This window comes from Pipistrellus kuhlii, unplaced genomic scaffold, assembly GCF_014108245.1.
Source record: "Pipistrellus kuhlii isolate mPipKuh1 unplaced genomic scaffold, mPipKuh1.p scaffold_m20_p_23, whole genome shotgun sequence".
In the NCBI taxonomy this organism is placed as follows: Eukaryota; Metazoa; Chordata; class Mammalia; order Chiroptera; family Vespertilionidae; genus Pipistrellus; species Pipistrellus kuhlii.
Genome location: NW_023425522.1, coordinates 8,574,399 through 8,590,424, shown reverse-complemented (window position 1 = coordinate 8,590,424; position 16,026 = coordinate 8,574,399). Strand labels below are relative to the sequence as shown.

The window sequence follows — 16,026 nt, the reverse complement described above, 5'->3', positions numbered from 1 at the left end:
TTATGTCCCAGGAAACCATGACCCGTGAATGTAACTAAACTGGGAGAAACTTCCAACAAGAAATTCATGTCAGAGAGATAATGCAGTCACTAAGCATTTCCTGTACTGGGGGGTGATGGAAATCCACATGTGTATATCTTCATTTTTGAAGGGAGGTTATTGTGGTAAAATACACGTAAAATTTACCTTTGTCACCCTGTTGTGCAGCCGTCGCCATTGTCTGTACATTCACCAGAACTGTTCGTCACTCCAGATGGTAACCCTGTGTACATCCTTTCAGTTTCAGCTCCCCTGAGCTCGGGGTTCCCCGCTCTGTGTGTGACCAGTGGCTAACGTTGCTGCTTTCTTTGTGGCATTGCTGAGGTCTTTGAAAACTGCCTTTCAGGAAGGTTTCACCTCGTCCCCATTCTTATTCTCACTGGAATATCACCGTCAGCACATTCCTGAACGGAAGTTGCTGCTGATGCTGCTGCAGCCCGTGCCCTGGCGCCTTGTGGGGAACAAGTCCTCTGCCACTCATGTGCCACGTGTGGCTTTGCTCCTTTTTGAATCCCCTATGTTCCCTTAAGCTGTAGGTAATACCTGCATGCCTACTGCCCTACCTGTATCACCTGAAATCGCAGCCAAAACAGCATTCCCAGCCCATCTACCCGTAGACAAGCCACACGGATTCCAGCTAGTCCCCATCATAACTGCCTCCTTCACCTGGATAGAAGTTGAATAGCAGGACTGCTGATCTAGTGCCGTCTACCTGGGCCTGGCGATAACCACTTAAAGCTGGAGCCGGTGGCACCCACAAAACCTAATGCCTTGCAGTTAAAAACCCTCAGACCTGATCATCTCTTTTTCACAACGCGTTTGCCGCCAGAACATAGGTGTCAGAAATACCACAACTAAAAGCCAAAATGGGAAAGGAAAAGCCCCCTACCAACAGCGTCATCATCGGACGCAAAGGTCCTGTCAAGTCTTCCACTGTTGGCCCCCTGATTTACAGGCGTGCTTGGATTGACAAAAGAAACATTGAAAATTTGAGAAGGAGACTGCTGAGATGGGGAAGGGCTCCTTCAAGTATGCCTCGGTCTTGGATAAACTGAAATCTGAACATGAATGTGTGTCACCGCTAATATCTCTCTGTGGGAATTTGAGACCAGCAAGTTTTATGTGACCATCGCTGATGTCCCAGGACACAGAGTCTATATCAAAAGCCATTGCTTTTTAACTGGCAAGGCATCAGGTTTGTGTGTACCACAGGTTCTGGCTTTAAAAGGCTACGGCACATCACAGGCTGTCGGTGCTGTCCCGATTGTTGCTGCTGATGTTGGCGAATTTGAAGCTGGCATCTCCAAGAATGGGCAGACCCGTGAGCATGCGCTTCTGGCTTACACTCAGGGTGTGAAGCAGCTGATTGTTGGTGTTAACAAAATGAATTCCACTGAGCCACCCTATGGCCAGAAGAGATAAGAGGAAATTGTTCAAGAAGTCAGCACCCACATTAAGAAAATTGGCTACAACCTGACATAGTAACATTTGTGCCAATTTCTGGTTGGAACGGCGACAACATGCTGGAGCCAAGTGCTAACATGCTTGGTTGAAGGGATGGAAAGTTGCCCATAAAGATGGCAATGCCAGTGGAACCACGCTGCTTGAAGCTCTGGGTTGCATCCTTCCACCAACTGGCCCAACCGACAAGCCCCTGCGCCTGCCCCTCCATGGCGTCTACAGCTCTGGTGGCCTGGGCCCTGCCCCTGGGGGCCGAGGGGAGACTGGTGTTCTCAAGCCCGGCAGGCGGCGACTTTGCTCCAGTCAGTATTACAACGGAAGGGAAGCCTGTGGAAATGCACCATGAAGCTTTGAGTGAAGCTCTTCCCGGGGACAATGTGGGCTTCAATGTCAAGACATGTCTGTCTCCCTAGTCAGTTTGGCTCAATGGGTAGAATGTCAGCCTGCAGACTGGAGGGTCCCAGGTTGGTCGGGGGCACGTGCCCAGGTTTCAGGCTCGCTCTCCAGTGGGGGATCGTGCAGGAGGCAGCCGATCAATGATTCTCTCTCATCATTGATGTTTCTATCTATCCCTCTCCCTTCTTCTCTGAAATCAATAAAAAATATATTTAAAAAAATTTTTAAAGAACATAACATACCCCTTAGCATATTAAAAAACTTGACTGTCAAAGATATTCATTGGGGCAATGTGGCTGGTGACAGCAATAATAACCCAGTAACGGAAGCAGCTGGCTTCCCAGCTGAGTTGATTACCCTGAACCATCCAGGCCAAATCAGTGCTGGATCCACACCTGTGCTGGATTGTTGAGCTGAAAGAGAAGATAGATCGTCATTCTGGGAAAAAGCTGGAAGATGGCCCAAAGATTTGGCAATCTGGTGATGCTGCCATTGTTGGTATGGCTCCTGGCAAGCCCACGTGTGTTGAGAGCTTCTCTGACCCTCTGGGCCGTTTTGCTGTTTGTGACATGACAGACAGTTGTTGTGGGTGCCATCAAAGCAGTGGACAAGTGGGCAGCTGGAGCTGGCAAGGTCACCAAGTCTGCCCAGAAAGCTAAACGAGTATTTCCCCCAATACCTGCCAGCCCGTCTTCCTCAGGGGTGGAAGGAAAGCCTCAGAACGTGTGTCTTAACCAGCCATTTAAGTTTAATAGTAAAAGACTGATTAATGATTAATGCATCGTAAAACTTTCAAAAAGGAGAATGTTTTGTGGATCATTTGGTTTTTATGTGTGTGTGGCAGTTTTGAGGTTATTAGTTTTTAAAATCAGTACTTTTAAATGGAAACAACTTGAGGGAGGGGGGCAAAAAAAATCAATAAAATAAATAAATAAATAAATAAATAAATAAATAAATAATAAATTTTAAAAATAAAAAAAATAAAAAATAAAAATAAATAAATGGAAACAACTTAACCAAAAAATCAGTCACAGAATTTTGAGACCCATTAAAACAAACTTTAATGAGAAAAAAATTTGATATTCTGTCCATTAGTGCTAAAACAACCTAACCCCACTTTAACCTAGTCGGCAGTACTAGTGTTGTAGCTGTAGCGGCCTTTATCCTGAGACCACTGCTATACCTTGTTAAGGCCGTCCTTGAAGCCCTATTTTAAACAGTCCTGCTTCTGTAGAAACAGCCTTTCGCCTATGGACAAAGACACAGTCACCTGCCAAGGTCAGAATAATTCAGGGTCGGCTTAAAGCCTTTCACCCAGGCAATAGCAGTTAAAAGTCAACCACACACCGAAACCAGTTTGGCTCAGTGGATAGAGCGTCGGCCTGTAGACTGAAAGGTCCCGGGTTCCATTCTGGTCAAGGGCATGTACCTTGGTTGCGGGCACATCCCCAGTAAGGGGTGTGCAAGAGGCAGCTGATCAATGATTCTCTCTCATGGATGTTTCTAACTCTCTATCCCTCTCTCTTTCTCTCTGTAAAAATCAATAATATATATATGTTAAAAAAAAAAAAGTCAACCACAGAAGTGTAAAAACCTTCAGGCCTAACATGAACCTCTACAAATCACCCTAGTCAAAACACCTGTCCATACCTCAGAGGCTCTCATGAAACCCTGAGCCCCACCCAAAGTTTTATTTTTATTTTTTATTGATTTCAGAGAGGAAGGAAGAGGGAGAGAGAGATGGAAACATCCATGATGAGAGAGAATCATGGACCAGCTGCCTCCTGCAAGTTCCCCTCTGGGGGTCAAGCCCACAACCCCGGGCATGTGCCCTTGACCAGAATCGAACCTGGGACATTTCAGTTTGCAGGCTGACACTCTATCCAGGGGTCCTCAAACTTTTTAAAGTGGGGGCCAGATCACGGTCCCTCAGAGAGCTGGAGGGCCAGACTATATGAACTACTAATTCCTACTGTAACACCTCGGCTGCGCTCACTGCCCAAAAAGCCTGGCGGGCTGGATCAGACTCCTCTGCGGGCCGCATGTGGCCCGCGGGCCATAGTTTGAAGACGCCTGCGAGCCAAACAGGCTAGGGCCCACCCAAAGCTTATTAATAGGTTTTCTGGTTAAAAGTCAAATATACTCTTGGTTGGGTCCCAGAATTAGCAGCCTTCTTCTATGCCTGGGTTTTAAACAAGAAATAAGAAGTCCAAAATATTACTTTTAAAGACTAAGTTGGAGACTGTAGGTGAGTTGGCCCCATAGTAGTAGCCCTGTATTCAGACGGATTTTCTGGGTCTCGGGCATTGCGGGCGGGCACAGTGGAACTTGCGCTCACTCTTACAGGGAAAGGGCCTGAACTCCGTTGAGCACTCCCAGTTGATTCTTTCCAATTTTACCAATCAGGTCAGTCACATACCTCCCCTGGAGAAAGGGTGTGTAAAGACCTGCAAGGGAACCACCAAGATGAAAAATTATAACAAAACATGAACCTGAAGAAAAACTAAATCTAGAGATTATTTGGGTTGGAGAGAAGAACTTCAAAAGCAAACCTAAAGAAGAAATGACATCCACAAAACAAAAATAAGATGAGAAGAGAAAGAGTTCAAATAGAGAAAAAGATTGGGGGAAATTTTAAATTGGTTAAAGTATGACATTCATTCCATAGAAGGGCAGGAAGATAGAGTCAAGGAATATAAAACAAAAATAAAAAGTCTGAACCAATAAGAGAGATATTACAGCCACAATCCAACCAATTAGGATTTCTGAAAGAGAAAACGTGCAATCAGCAGGAACAGAAAAATATTTCACGACCAGTTCAACATGCACAGTGAGTGACCTATCAGAAGGTGCCTTAGCCACAAGCAGCACACCAGCCACCAGTTCACACTGGGCACCAGCCCAGATCATATGTCGATGCTGTTCATGGTGTTTGATCTTTATAATCAACCTAATGACAAAGCACAGAAGACTGTGGGTTCTGAGTAGGAATGCTGTTAACTTCGACAATGTAAAAACAAAGGCACCACTAAAATAGTTGGGAGGTGAATGTGGGTGGTGGGCTGAGAGAAAGGTCAGGCAATGCTTTCACAGATATTATAAAACGAGGTTTCAATATGTTATTTAAAGTTATATGTTATATAAAGTTAAAACTACTAGAAATAAAGAGAAAAGGGTGGTGATGTGTAGGCATAAGAGATTAAATGGTCATTTATCATAGCATAAAGTCAATCTATAGAGTCCAGAATGGTAATCCAGGAAACAACAGTGTAGAATGCACTTTATGTGGAGATAATGCCCCTGGTTGGTTATCCGAGCAACATGTCACATTGGATGTCTTGAGAAGAGAGTGGGTGGATGGAGAGCAGGGTTGGGAGGCAGACTTCTCATGACCTTATGTCTTTTGCATTTTTAAGTTGCTCATTCACAACGTAAACAAAATTAAGATAAAAAATAAATTGCATCAACATGTGCTTATGCCCCTACAAGGACATTCATTGCAGCACTAATAGTAGAAAATGTTGGCAAGACACAAATGCCTATCGGTAGGAGACTTGTTACATAGAATAATGGTTCAATCATACACAAGATTCTTTTGCAGCTTTTAAATATGATTATTCCTGGCTGGCATAGCTCAGTGGTAGAGCGTTGACATGTGAACTGCCCAGGTTGCGGGCTTCATCCCCAGTGAGGGGCCTGCAGGAGGCAGCCGATCAGTGATTTTCTCTCATCGTTGATGTTTCTATCTCTCTCTATCCCTTCCTCTCTGAAGTCAATATTTTAAAACAACCAAACAAACAAAACCCCCCACAATTATTATTTGCCCGTCAGGCACACACAGGTCCCTGGAAGAGGCTGATCGTCCTCTACTTCAGATGTAAGGGATGTATTTCAGCCTCAGGAGAGCCCAGAGGGTGGTGGTGAATTGAGGGAGGCTTCTCTAGCAGGTAAAGCTCTTCCAGGTCCCTGTCTCTGGGACCTTGGACCTGGGACTTGTCCTTGAATGGACTCCTCTTTCTCTCTCCAACAATCCCTGAGTTCATTTCTAGCTTTTTTTCTCTCAAGATCATGTCTCGGGTATGGCTCCTGGAATGGAGTGGCAATCATTTTTGTGTGCTCTGATCCTCTCTGGCCAACATATCTGTCTCATTTATTATGCTACAAGAGGTTAGTCTCCTACCCAGCTTTGAATTTCATTATTAAGTAATTTCTGGGCTTAAGGAAAGAGTGGTGGAGGGAAAGAAAAGAAAACTCATCACATGTATTTTATCTTTTTTTTTCCCCCTCCTTACAGCAACCCTATAGGGAGGTGTTATAATTCTTATTTTCACAGGAGCAAACCAAGACTTGAGATCAGTTTACCCAAGGTCATGCAGCCACAAAATAGCAGATTGGTGATTTGAATCCAGAATAATCTGCCCCAAACCCTGTGTTTGATTCCTATCTCTGATCACTCCCAGGTGGCTGAAAAACTGGATATGCTGAAGAAACAGTATGATGAGAAGCTGGCACAAAAAGAGGATCTTCGCATGAAGTCTAAGGAGATGGAGCTGAAGCTGGAGCGAGCTGGGATGTTGGTGTCTGGGTTGGCTGGCGAGAAGGCTCGATGGGAGGAAACAGTAAAGGTGAGATCAAATGTACCACCTGGCTCTCCTTCCTCCCTGCCCACTAGGAAATTCCAAGAGCTCCCATCCCCTTTGGGTTAGGGGACAGCCAGGGAAAATAGGGACAGCTGCGTGTGGGGACATCCAAAATCAGGGTGTGGGAGTTCTTCCCTCCCTTTCCTCACATTTGGTGAGAAGAGTGAAAGGAAAGATTTTCCGTACCATTAGGGATCTGCTTCCATGTTTAGGCTGAGCTACAAAGCACACACGAAGACCCTTTATACAGCACACTGACTGGAGAGAAATGGGATGCATCTTGTCTGTCTATCTTCAGTGAGCTCCTGGTTTCAGGAAAGTGTTAGTCCTTATCACCAGAATGTAAACAGAATTGCTGTCAAAGATGGGGAACTGAAAAGTAATTAGAACCAGGCTAGAGTTCTCAGGGCACCAAGGGTTAGGAGAGGGAAATAATCTCTCTAATCCAGATAGTGTTCAGAGGAGAGTGCCTTCAAAGCATTCCAGTCTCTCCCAGTGCTGGGGGCCCCGGCAGGCTTACTCCCCCTCCTGTCCTCCAGGGCTTGGAAGAGGACCTGGGCTACTTGGTGGGGGACTGTCTCCTGGCATCCGCCTTCCTGTCCTACATGGGACCCTTCCTGACCAACTACCGGGATGAGATTGTCAACCAGATCTGGATCAGGAAGGTGAGACTCAGGCGTGATGAGTGAGGTCCTGGGCTCTGTGACCAGGGCCTTTGGGAGTAATAAGAGATCAGAAAAGGGCAGGGTTGCTGAGCTCAGATCTTGAGGGAAATGTGGGGCTCTTCCCTGCACAGATTTGGGAGCTTCAGGTTCCTTGCTCACCTCGCTTCACCTTTGATGATTTCCTGTCCAATCCTACCAAAGTTCGGGACTGGAACATCCAAGGGTTGCCCTCAGATGCCTTCTCCACTGAGAATGGCATCATCGTCACCCGTGGCAACAGGTAAGGATGCTGCTGGGAGTATGAGGAGGAGTAACGCAGAGCCTGTTTTCTGACGGATGCTTCCTCCTTCAGGTGGGCACTGATGATTGATCCTCAGGCCCAGGCCTTGAAGTGGATCAAGAACATGGAAGGAAGCCAGGTATAAGGCTGGGGGTAGTTTATCTCCGTAGGAGATCTTCCCGTGCCTGTCTCTTCCTGAGTCCTGCCCTTGGGCCATTTTTTCCTATGAATCCCTCCGTGTTCCTTCCATCTTTTTTCTTGCTCTCTAGGGCCTTCAGATCATTGACATGCAGATGATTGATTACCTTCGAGTCCTAGAAAACGCCATCCAGTTTGGATACCCAGTGCTGCTCCAGAATGTGCAGGAATATCTGGACCCCACACTCAACCCCGTGCTCAACAAATCTGTAGCTCGAATTGGTCAGGGCCCAGACTTATTGTGTGGATGGACTGTGGGACAAGGACCAGCCAAGTAGAACACTGGGGAGGAAAGGGCTGGCTCTTTGGCTGTGTCCTTTATTTACTAGTACCTGTCCCTCTATTCAGAGAGCCCTGGGCTGGGGCCATTAGGACAGGCTGAGTCACTGCCACTGGATGCTGGTAGGGGAAAGAACGGGTCAACCCACTCTTGGTCAAATGGGGTCCTTGCCCTTGACCCTCTTGTGGGTACAGGTGGTCGGCTGCTGATTCGCGTTGGAGATAAGGAGGTAGAATACAATCCCAATTTTCGTTTCTACATCACCACCAAGCTCTCCAACCCCCACTACAGCCCAGAGACGTCAGCCAAGACCACCATTGTCAACTTCGCAGTCAAAGAACAGGTGGGCGGGGCTGATGCTTAGACTGAACCAGGGTGAAGCAGGCAGGGCTGTAAAGTCTGGAGTCCGGCAGGATCAAGAAAAAGGCTAAGATTGGGAGGTGTAAAGGGGGGAGAAGGGGGAACGTCACTGGAGTGACATTCTCCCCATGAGTCCTGGTGTGCTTCCAGGGCCTGGAGGCCCAACTCCTGGGCATTGTGGTCCGGAAGGAGCGTCCCGAGTTGGAGGAGCAGAAGGATTCTCTCGTCATCAATATCGCTGCTGGCAAGAAGAAGCTCAAGGAGCTGGAGGATGAGATCCTTCGGTGCGACCTTCTCCACCCTCCCTGGTCCCCTCACTGGCACAGCTGGCACGGGGGGGGGGAGGGCTGATAGAGTCCCTGGCCCTCCGTCCATGTGCCTCCTGACTTCGCTCCAGGCTGCTGAATGAGGCCACAGGCTCCCTGCTAGATGACGTCCAGCTGGTGAACACCCTTCAGACTTCCAAGTTAACTGCCACGGAGGTGACGGAGCAGCTGGAGACCAGTGAAACCACGGAGATCAACATTGACTTGGCCCGTGAGGTGAGCTCCTGTGCCCTCCAGCCCAGCCCCCACCAGCATCAAGACGCAATTCTAATAAGCGTGGCTTGAGGAACCTTCCGTCCCTGAGCTCCTGCCTCCTGCTATGTCCCTGTGTGGCCCCTGACTCTGGCCCCTCTGCAGGCTTACCGTCCATGTGCCCAGCGGGCATCAGTCCTGTTCTTCGTGCTCAATGACATGGGCCGCATCGACCCCATGTACCAGTTCTCACTGGATGCCTACATCAGCCTCTTTATCCTCAGCATTGATAAGAGCCATCGCAGCAACAAGCTGGAGGACCGCATTGACTACCTGAATGAATACCACACCTATGCTGTCTACAGGTCTGAGGCTCCCCCCTACCTGCCCTAGGCAGGCGGCCAGGTGACTGGCTCAAACGTTGACCCTTCCTGCTAATTCTGCCTTGGTGCTTTCTCAGGCCGTCATATCCTCATACACCTTCACGGTCCAACCATCACCTGCAGGCTGACTGCTCAGTGTTATGTCTTTAGCTCTCCCTGAGTGTAGGACTCCTGTGTACAACTGCCTACTATACCTGCACTTCTCAAATAGTAACGTGCTTATAAAGCACAGAGAATCTTGTTAAATACAGGTAAAGATTTAGTAAGTTGGGGTCCTGTATGTCTAATGCTTTTGGCCTATGGGTCACACTCTGAGTAACGAGATACTTGATCTCTCTACATGGACACCCCCCTGACCCCTCAGGTTCAGCTTGTTTCAGGTCAAACTCATTATCTTACCCTTTTCAAGGTCCTCACCCCTAACTGGCACCAACATTCACTTCCCAGTCACCCCACCCAGAAAGTGGGAGAGTAAACGTTCCCCTTGACTCTCTCCTCTCAGATCAGTCACCAGGTTTTGCTTGTGGATCTTTCTGAAAACTGCCCCCTCCCAGTGGCTACAACTGCACTTTAGCTCAGACCTTCATGATCTTCCTTTTGAATTGTACAGCCATCTCCTAACAGGGCATCCTGCATCCAACGTGGTCTCTCTCCAATCTGTCCTCCTGTAGCCGCCCACAGGAGCCTTCCAAACACAAATCTGACCGCGCCGCTCCTGGCTCACCTGGTGGAGCCTCTCATGACTGTCCTCCACCTGCTGTTCAGCTTCACCTTCCCCCACTGTCCGATGCCCGAGCAATGCTGACTGCCTCCATGTCTGCTTCCCCACCCCCTTGACTACATTTGCTTCTGCTCTGAGCTCTCCCTGCAGTCTTCCCCTCTCTTCCTTTTCTGCGTCACTCCATGACTCCGCTGCACCCCAGGGCAACTTCTCCAAGATACTCCCCCTGTGTCCACTGGGCATGGTGGGTGCCCCATCCTGTGACCTCTTAATGGCACTGTCACCCGTACAGAACACATCATGTCCTTGCACAATCAGTGGCCTCTCTCACCCACCTGCCTTTTCACACTACCTGGTGTCCTCCAGATAGGCACTCTGGCACATTCATACTTGTGTCTTCAGGACCTGGAAGAGTGCTTGGCGCATAGGAAGGGTCCAGTCAGTGTTTGGGGTGTGTGTGTGTGTGTGTGTGTGTGTGTGGTGTGTTTAATCTTTACCCCAAGATATTTTTGCCATTGATTTTTTAGAGTAAGTGGAAGGGACCGAGGAAGGGAGAGGGAGAGAAGGAAACATCGAAGTGAGAGAGACACATCAGTCGGTTGCCTTCCAAACTTGTCCAGACTGAGGTGAGGAACTAACCCACAACCCAGGTACGTGCCCTTGACAGGGAATCGAACTCGAGATCCTTCAGTCTGTTGGCCGACACTCTAACCATTGAGCAACACCTGCCAGGGTAATGTTGGCTGTTTTTTTAATAGAAGCAAATGATTGCTTTTACCAGTGAACTCTGGGAAAATCATGTGCTCTCTTTCTCTCTTAGGTCCCTGAGTGCTTGGCTGTTTATAGGAGGTTTGAATTAGATGCTGATGAGGGTCCTTCTGTGTCAGACTCTGATTGTATGATGTTCGCTCAGTAGGTGTTCATATTGAGTGTCCTGCCTCCTCCACCCTCCCTGTCCCCTTCTCCCAGGTACACCTGCCGCACCCTTTTTGAGCGCCACAAGCTACTATTCAGTTTTCAGATGTGTGCCAAGATCCTGGAGACTTCTGGCAAGCTCAACATGGATGAGTACAACTTCTTCCTCCGTGGGGGTGTGGTGAGTTGGACAGAGGGCACATGGAGTGCGGGTGGTCACGGTTGGGGATGGTGGCAGGTCTGGAGAAGCCTCCAGGCCCCAGGGGTGGGGCCCAAGGCTCCAGCGAGGGAGCTGCCTTGCCGCCAGGAGCAGGGTCCCGGAAGCTCCTTTGGGCTATGGCAGTGACCTGCACCCCCTTGCTCACATTACAGGTGGGACTTGGGGCCCCTCTTACCTGTGACCCACTGCCTCTCGAGCCATTCCTTCCCCAGCCTGCAGCATGTTCCCCTGACACAGTTTTCCTTGCGACTACCTTAACCCCACCCCCCACCCTTCTCCCTGTGTTGCGTTTACTTGGCAAACTGCCACTCTGGTTAGATCCAGCTCCACGGTCCCTGTGTGGCCCATGCAGCTGAACCTGGCTGAAGAAAAACACCCACTCGAACCTTGAGTGGGCCCTGGAACTGACCGACACCGACACCACATTTCCCTGGGCGAGTCATGCACTCATCCTCTGGACCACAGTTTCATTTGTCTTGACACCTTTACTTCTAGAGTTTAGCAATAATCTCCCAACGCTCCCCACCCGTGGCCTCTCAACATGGTGACAAGATTCTTTTAGGATGGATACTACAATATTACTGATGTCATCTCCCCGGTCCAGCTCCTCGAATCACTCCAGCTGCACAGGCCTCCTTGCTGTCTGTGACAAGCATGTCCCACTTATGGCCTTTTGTTCCTTTTCCCAGAAAACTACACCCTCAGTGTACATACATACTTGCCCTCTTTCTCACATTCTCCAATCTCACCTTATGAAGACCTCCTGACTAAATATATCTTTATTAATTCCAGAGAGAAAGGGAGAGGAAAGAGAGAAACATCAATGATGAGAGAGAATCATTGATTGGCTGCTTCCTGCACGTCCCCTACTGGGGATCAAGCCCACAACCTAGGCATGTGCCCTTGACCAGAATTGAACCTGGGACTCTTCAGTCCGCAGGCTAATGCTCTATCCACTGAGCCAAACCAGCTAGGGCAGGGTCTATGTTTTCATGGCACTGGGAAAATCTTTGATATACTAGATAATTTTGGTTCATTATCTGCTCTTCCACATTGGAAGAAAACCTCCTTATAGGCAGAGACATTTGTCCTTTTGGTTCAGTGATGTATCCCACATACTTAAAAAACTTACAGTTGATGAATAAGAAATATTTGTTAAAAAGTGACTAAATGAGCCGGGACCGGTTTGGCTCAATGGATAGAGCGTCGGCTTGGGGACTGAAGGGTCCCGAGTTCGATTCCGGTCAAGGGCATGTACCTTGCTTGTGGACATATCCCCAGTAGGGGGTGTGCAAGAGGCAGCTGATCGATGACTCTCATTTATGTTTCGAACACTCTATCTCTCTCCCTTCCACTCTGTACAAAAATCAATAAAATATATATATATTTTTTTAAAAAGCGACTAAATGAGTGAAGTAATAGTTTGAGCTTCTTCAAAGGGTGAACCTACCTGTTGATAATATGAAGTGAGAGGCAACCACCAGAGGGCGCAAGCTCCCTAAATTTGAACTGTGATCTCTGCACAGTGTCTGAGAGACTAAAACCCCCACATTTATTTCCCTAATAAAGGTGGATCCCAATCTATCTTGGATTCGTATATTCCTTTTTTTTTCTTCTCATTCTGTTTCATGCAAGACTCATCTTTGATTTTCCATGTATTTTTGTGTGTGTGTGTGTTTTTGTTTTTTAAAGGTAACTCTTTTTGGGAGGTGCTCCTGGTCAATCTCTTTCTCCTGTCTCCTTCCCCCCAGGTTCTGGATCGGGAGGGCCAAATGGATAACCCGTGTACTAGCTGGCTCGCAGATGCCTACTGGGACAACATCACGGAGCTTGACAAACTAACCAACTTCCATGGGCTCATGAACTCCTTTGAGCAGTATCCTCGGGACTGGCACCAGTGGTACACCAACTCCACCCCGGAGAAGGCTATGCTGCCAGGTGCCCAGGCATTTGAGCCTCCCCACTCCTGCCTCTCTCCTTCCCTCCATTCAGCCCATGTGTGTGCCCTTCCCTTTGTTCTCTATTCCTTCTCTCTTCTCTCGAGTTCCCCTCAGCCAGCTGCCTCCTGGCAGAGCACTCCCCGCAGGTGCCTCTTTGTTTAGATCCCTGCCCTTCCAGACGCTCCCTGCAACCACTCCCTCCTCCCCAGGTGAGTGGGAGAACGCCTGCAACGAAATGCAGCGGATGCTGATCGTCCGCTCCCTGCGCCAGGACCGGGTGGCGTTCTGTGTCACCTCTTTCATTGTCTCCAACCTGGGCTCCCGCTTCATCGAACCGCCTGTGCTAAACATGAAGCTGGTCAGTGGCTTGGTTTCCTTGCCCACATCATCCCGGGTCCTCCCTCTCCCCACTCGTCAACCACATGCATTTCCTCACTCTCTCCCACTCTATTACATGGCCTTCTGCTGAGGCCACACCCTGTGCTCCCGGCAGGTGTTGGAAGATTCAACCCCACGCACACCGCTGGTGTTCATCCTGTCCCCTGGCGTGGACCCCACCAGTGCCCTGCTGCAGCTGGCAGAGCACACGGGCATGGCGCAGCGTTTCCACTCACTGTCCCTGGGCCAGGGCCAGGCCCCCATCGCTGCTCGGCTCCTCCGGGACGGCATGTATCAGGGTCAGTGGCATTCTTGTTCTTCTACCCCCATCCTTGGCCCTGGTCCTACTTACCAGAGCCTCCAGCCTCCGTCACACGACCATAACCACAGCTTCCACTTTTCCAGGAGGTCCCCGGAGTGGCCCACCTGAGCACTTTGACACCCCTCCCCGCACACATACAATGAGATGGACAGTGTGGGGACAGATGGGGCTTAGGGAGTGGTCCCACTGAATCCAGTGCCTCCTTGCAGGACACTGGGTGTTCCTGGCTAACTGCCACCTGTCACTGTCGTGGATGCCTAATCTGGACAAACTGATAGAACGACTGCAGGTGGAGGATCCTCACCCTTCCTTCCGCCTCTGGCTCAGCTCTAGTCCCCACCCCGACTTCCCTATCTCAATCTTACAAGCCAGCATCAAGATGACCACAGAACCACCAAAGGTATGGGCGGCTGTAGATAGCCAGCATCAATTATTCCATCTGGTCTGCCTTTCCTTCTGCTAGCATCCAAGAGAGGGCTTACCCTTAACAGCAACACATTTTTATCCTACTGCCTGTAAAAAATATTGTGCTAAACTCTTAGAACATAATAGTAATATCTGATTTTCTTGATTGTTATTATGTGCCAGGCATTGTTCTAACTGATTTACATTTATTAATTCATTAAACACTAGTACACACACACACACACACACACACCCTATCAGATAAGTGTTATTACCCCATTTTACAGGTAGGAAAACAAGCCACTGAAGAGTAAATTAGTAGTCCACAGAACCTTCCTGTCTCCCAAAATGTCCATACATTCTCTCCCTATTGTCACATTTGCTGGGCTCCCAGTCCTTTTCTCCTTCCTTCCCTCCAATTCTATTGAAACTTTTTAAAAAATATATTTTATTGATTTTTTACAGAGTAAGTGAGAGGGATAGAAAGCTAGAAACATCGATGAGAGAGAATCATCGACCAGCTGCCTCCTGCACACCCCCTATCAGGGATGTGCCTACAACCAATGTACATGCCCTTGACCGGAATCGAACCTGGGACCCCTCAGTCCACAGACCAAAGCTCTATCCACTGAGCCAAACCAATTTTGGCTCTTTTGAAACTTTTATCTCCAATATTACAAGGTCACCATTGAATGCAATCATACTCATCTTTTAAAATCTGACCATGTTGTCTGTACCTGCCTTATTTTTGTTCTGTCTGTTACTTTTTGTTCTATATCCTACACATGAGTGGAATAATATAGTTCTTGTCCTTTTCTGTCTGACTTATTTCACTTAGCATAATACTCTCAAGGTTCATCCATATTGTCTCAAATGGCAATACTTCATTTTTAATTGAAAAAAAATCTGATCACGTTGGTACATCCCACCCATTTAGCCCCTGCTTAAACTATTTGAGTAGCTTTTCATGATTTTAGTCAAGATAAAAACCGTATTAACATGGCCTGTGTGGTGGCTCGGATGGGAGAGTGTCCCTCTGGCTTTGAAAGGTTGACCCTCCTTGCGACCTTCAAACGGATCTACCAAATCTTCAGTAGAAGAAGGACATTCAGCGTTTACTTGGCGCTAATGGATTTCTTTTGGAAGCTGACAAAGAAGCCAGTATTTTAAGGTTTTTTTTAGTATATATTTTTTAATTTAGAGAGGAAGGGAGAGGGAGATAGAAACATCAATGATGAGAGAGAATCATTGAATGGGCTGCCTCCTGCACGCCCTCTACTGGGGATTGAGCCACAACCTGGGCATGTGCCCTTGACTGGAATTGAACCTGAGACCCTTCAGTCCGCAGGCTGACGCTGCTCTATCCACTGAGCCAAACCGGATAGGGCAAGGCCAGCTGAAATATTTTATTTGAAAATTATTTTTTAAAATATATTCTTATTGACTTCAGAGATGAAGGAGGAAGGAGAGAGAGATATCAATAATGAGAAACATGGGGATCGAGCATGTGCCCTGACCGGGAATCAAACTGTGACCTCCTGGTTCCTAGGTCCGTGCTCAACCCCTGAGCCACAGCAGCAGGGCTGTGCACCTATGTCTTGTTCAAGAAATCTTTGCTTACTCCAAGGTTAAAAAGGCGCTCTCTCTCTTTATAAAGGCACTCTCTTATGCTTGTCTTGAAAACAATTTTATAATTTGACTTTTACATATAGGTTTTTAGTTACTTCAAATCTATTTTGTGAGTGTGAATAAGGTAAAGGTCTAATATTTTCCACATGGATAACCAATTCTCCCAGTACTATTATTGAAAAGCCCACAATTACCCTTCTGATCTACAATGTGTCTGCTCAGCCTTAGATCATGTTTCTCTGTATATATATATATATATTTTTTTTTTCTGGATCC

At 47.9% G+C, this 16,026-nt stretch overlaps 1 protein-coding gene and 1 pseudogene across 2 annotated transcripts in view; both read left to right on the top strand.

Moving 5' to 3' along the window:
* Positions 1 to 16,026, top strand: part of DNAH2 (dynein axonemal heavy chain 2) — a 105,107-nt gene that overhangs the window by 84,415 nt on the left and 4,666 nt on the right. For both annotated transcript variants that reach the window (XR_006742529.1, XM_036452082.2), the window contains exons 66-79: positions 6,357 to 6,521; positions 7,076 to 7,201; positions 7,333 to 7,481; positions 7,554 to 7,620; positions 7,751 to 7,901; positions 8,154 to 8,302; positions 8,470 to 8,603; positions 8,717 to 8,861; positions 9,003 to 9,202; positions 10,911 to 11,037; positions 12,828 to 13,014; positions 13,226 to 13,374; positions 13,510 to 13,693; positions 13,926 to 14,116. Coding sequence is in view for 1 of the 2 variants with exons in the window: in XM_036452082.2 (XP_036307975.2) it covers positions 6,357 to 6,521; positions 7,076 to 7,201; positions 7,333 to 7,481; positions 7,554 to 7,620; positions 7,751 to 7,901; positions 8,154 to 8,302; positions 8,470 to 8,603; positions 8,717 to 8,861; positions 9,003 to 9,202; positions 10,911 to 11,037; positions 12,828 to 13,014; positions 13,226 to 13,374; positions 13,510 to 13,693; positions 13,926 to 14,116 (2,124 nt within the window). In the remaining variant the exon portion in view is untranslated. The remainder of the gene's footprint in view (positions 1 to 6,356; positions 6,522 to 7,075; positions 7,202 to 7,332; positions 7,482 to 7,553; positions 7,621 to 7,750; positions 7,902 to 8,153; positions 8,303 to 8,469; positions 8,604 to 8,716; positions 8,862 to 9,002; positions 9,203 to 10,910; positions 11,038 to 12,827; positions 13,015 to 13,225; positions 13,375 to 13,509; positions 13,694 to 13,925; positions 14,117 to 16,026) is intronic.
* LOC118726850 lies at positions 782 to 2,787 on the top strand (annotated as a pseudogene).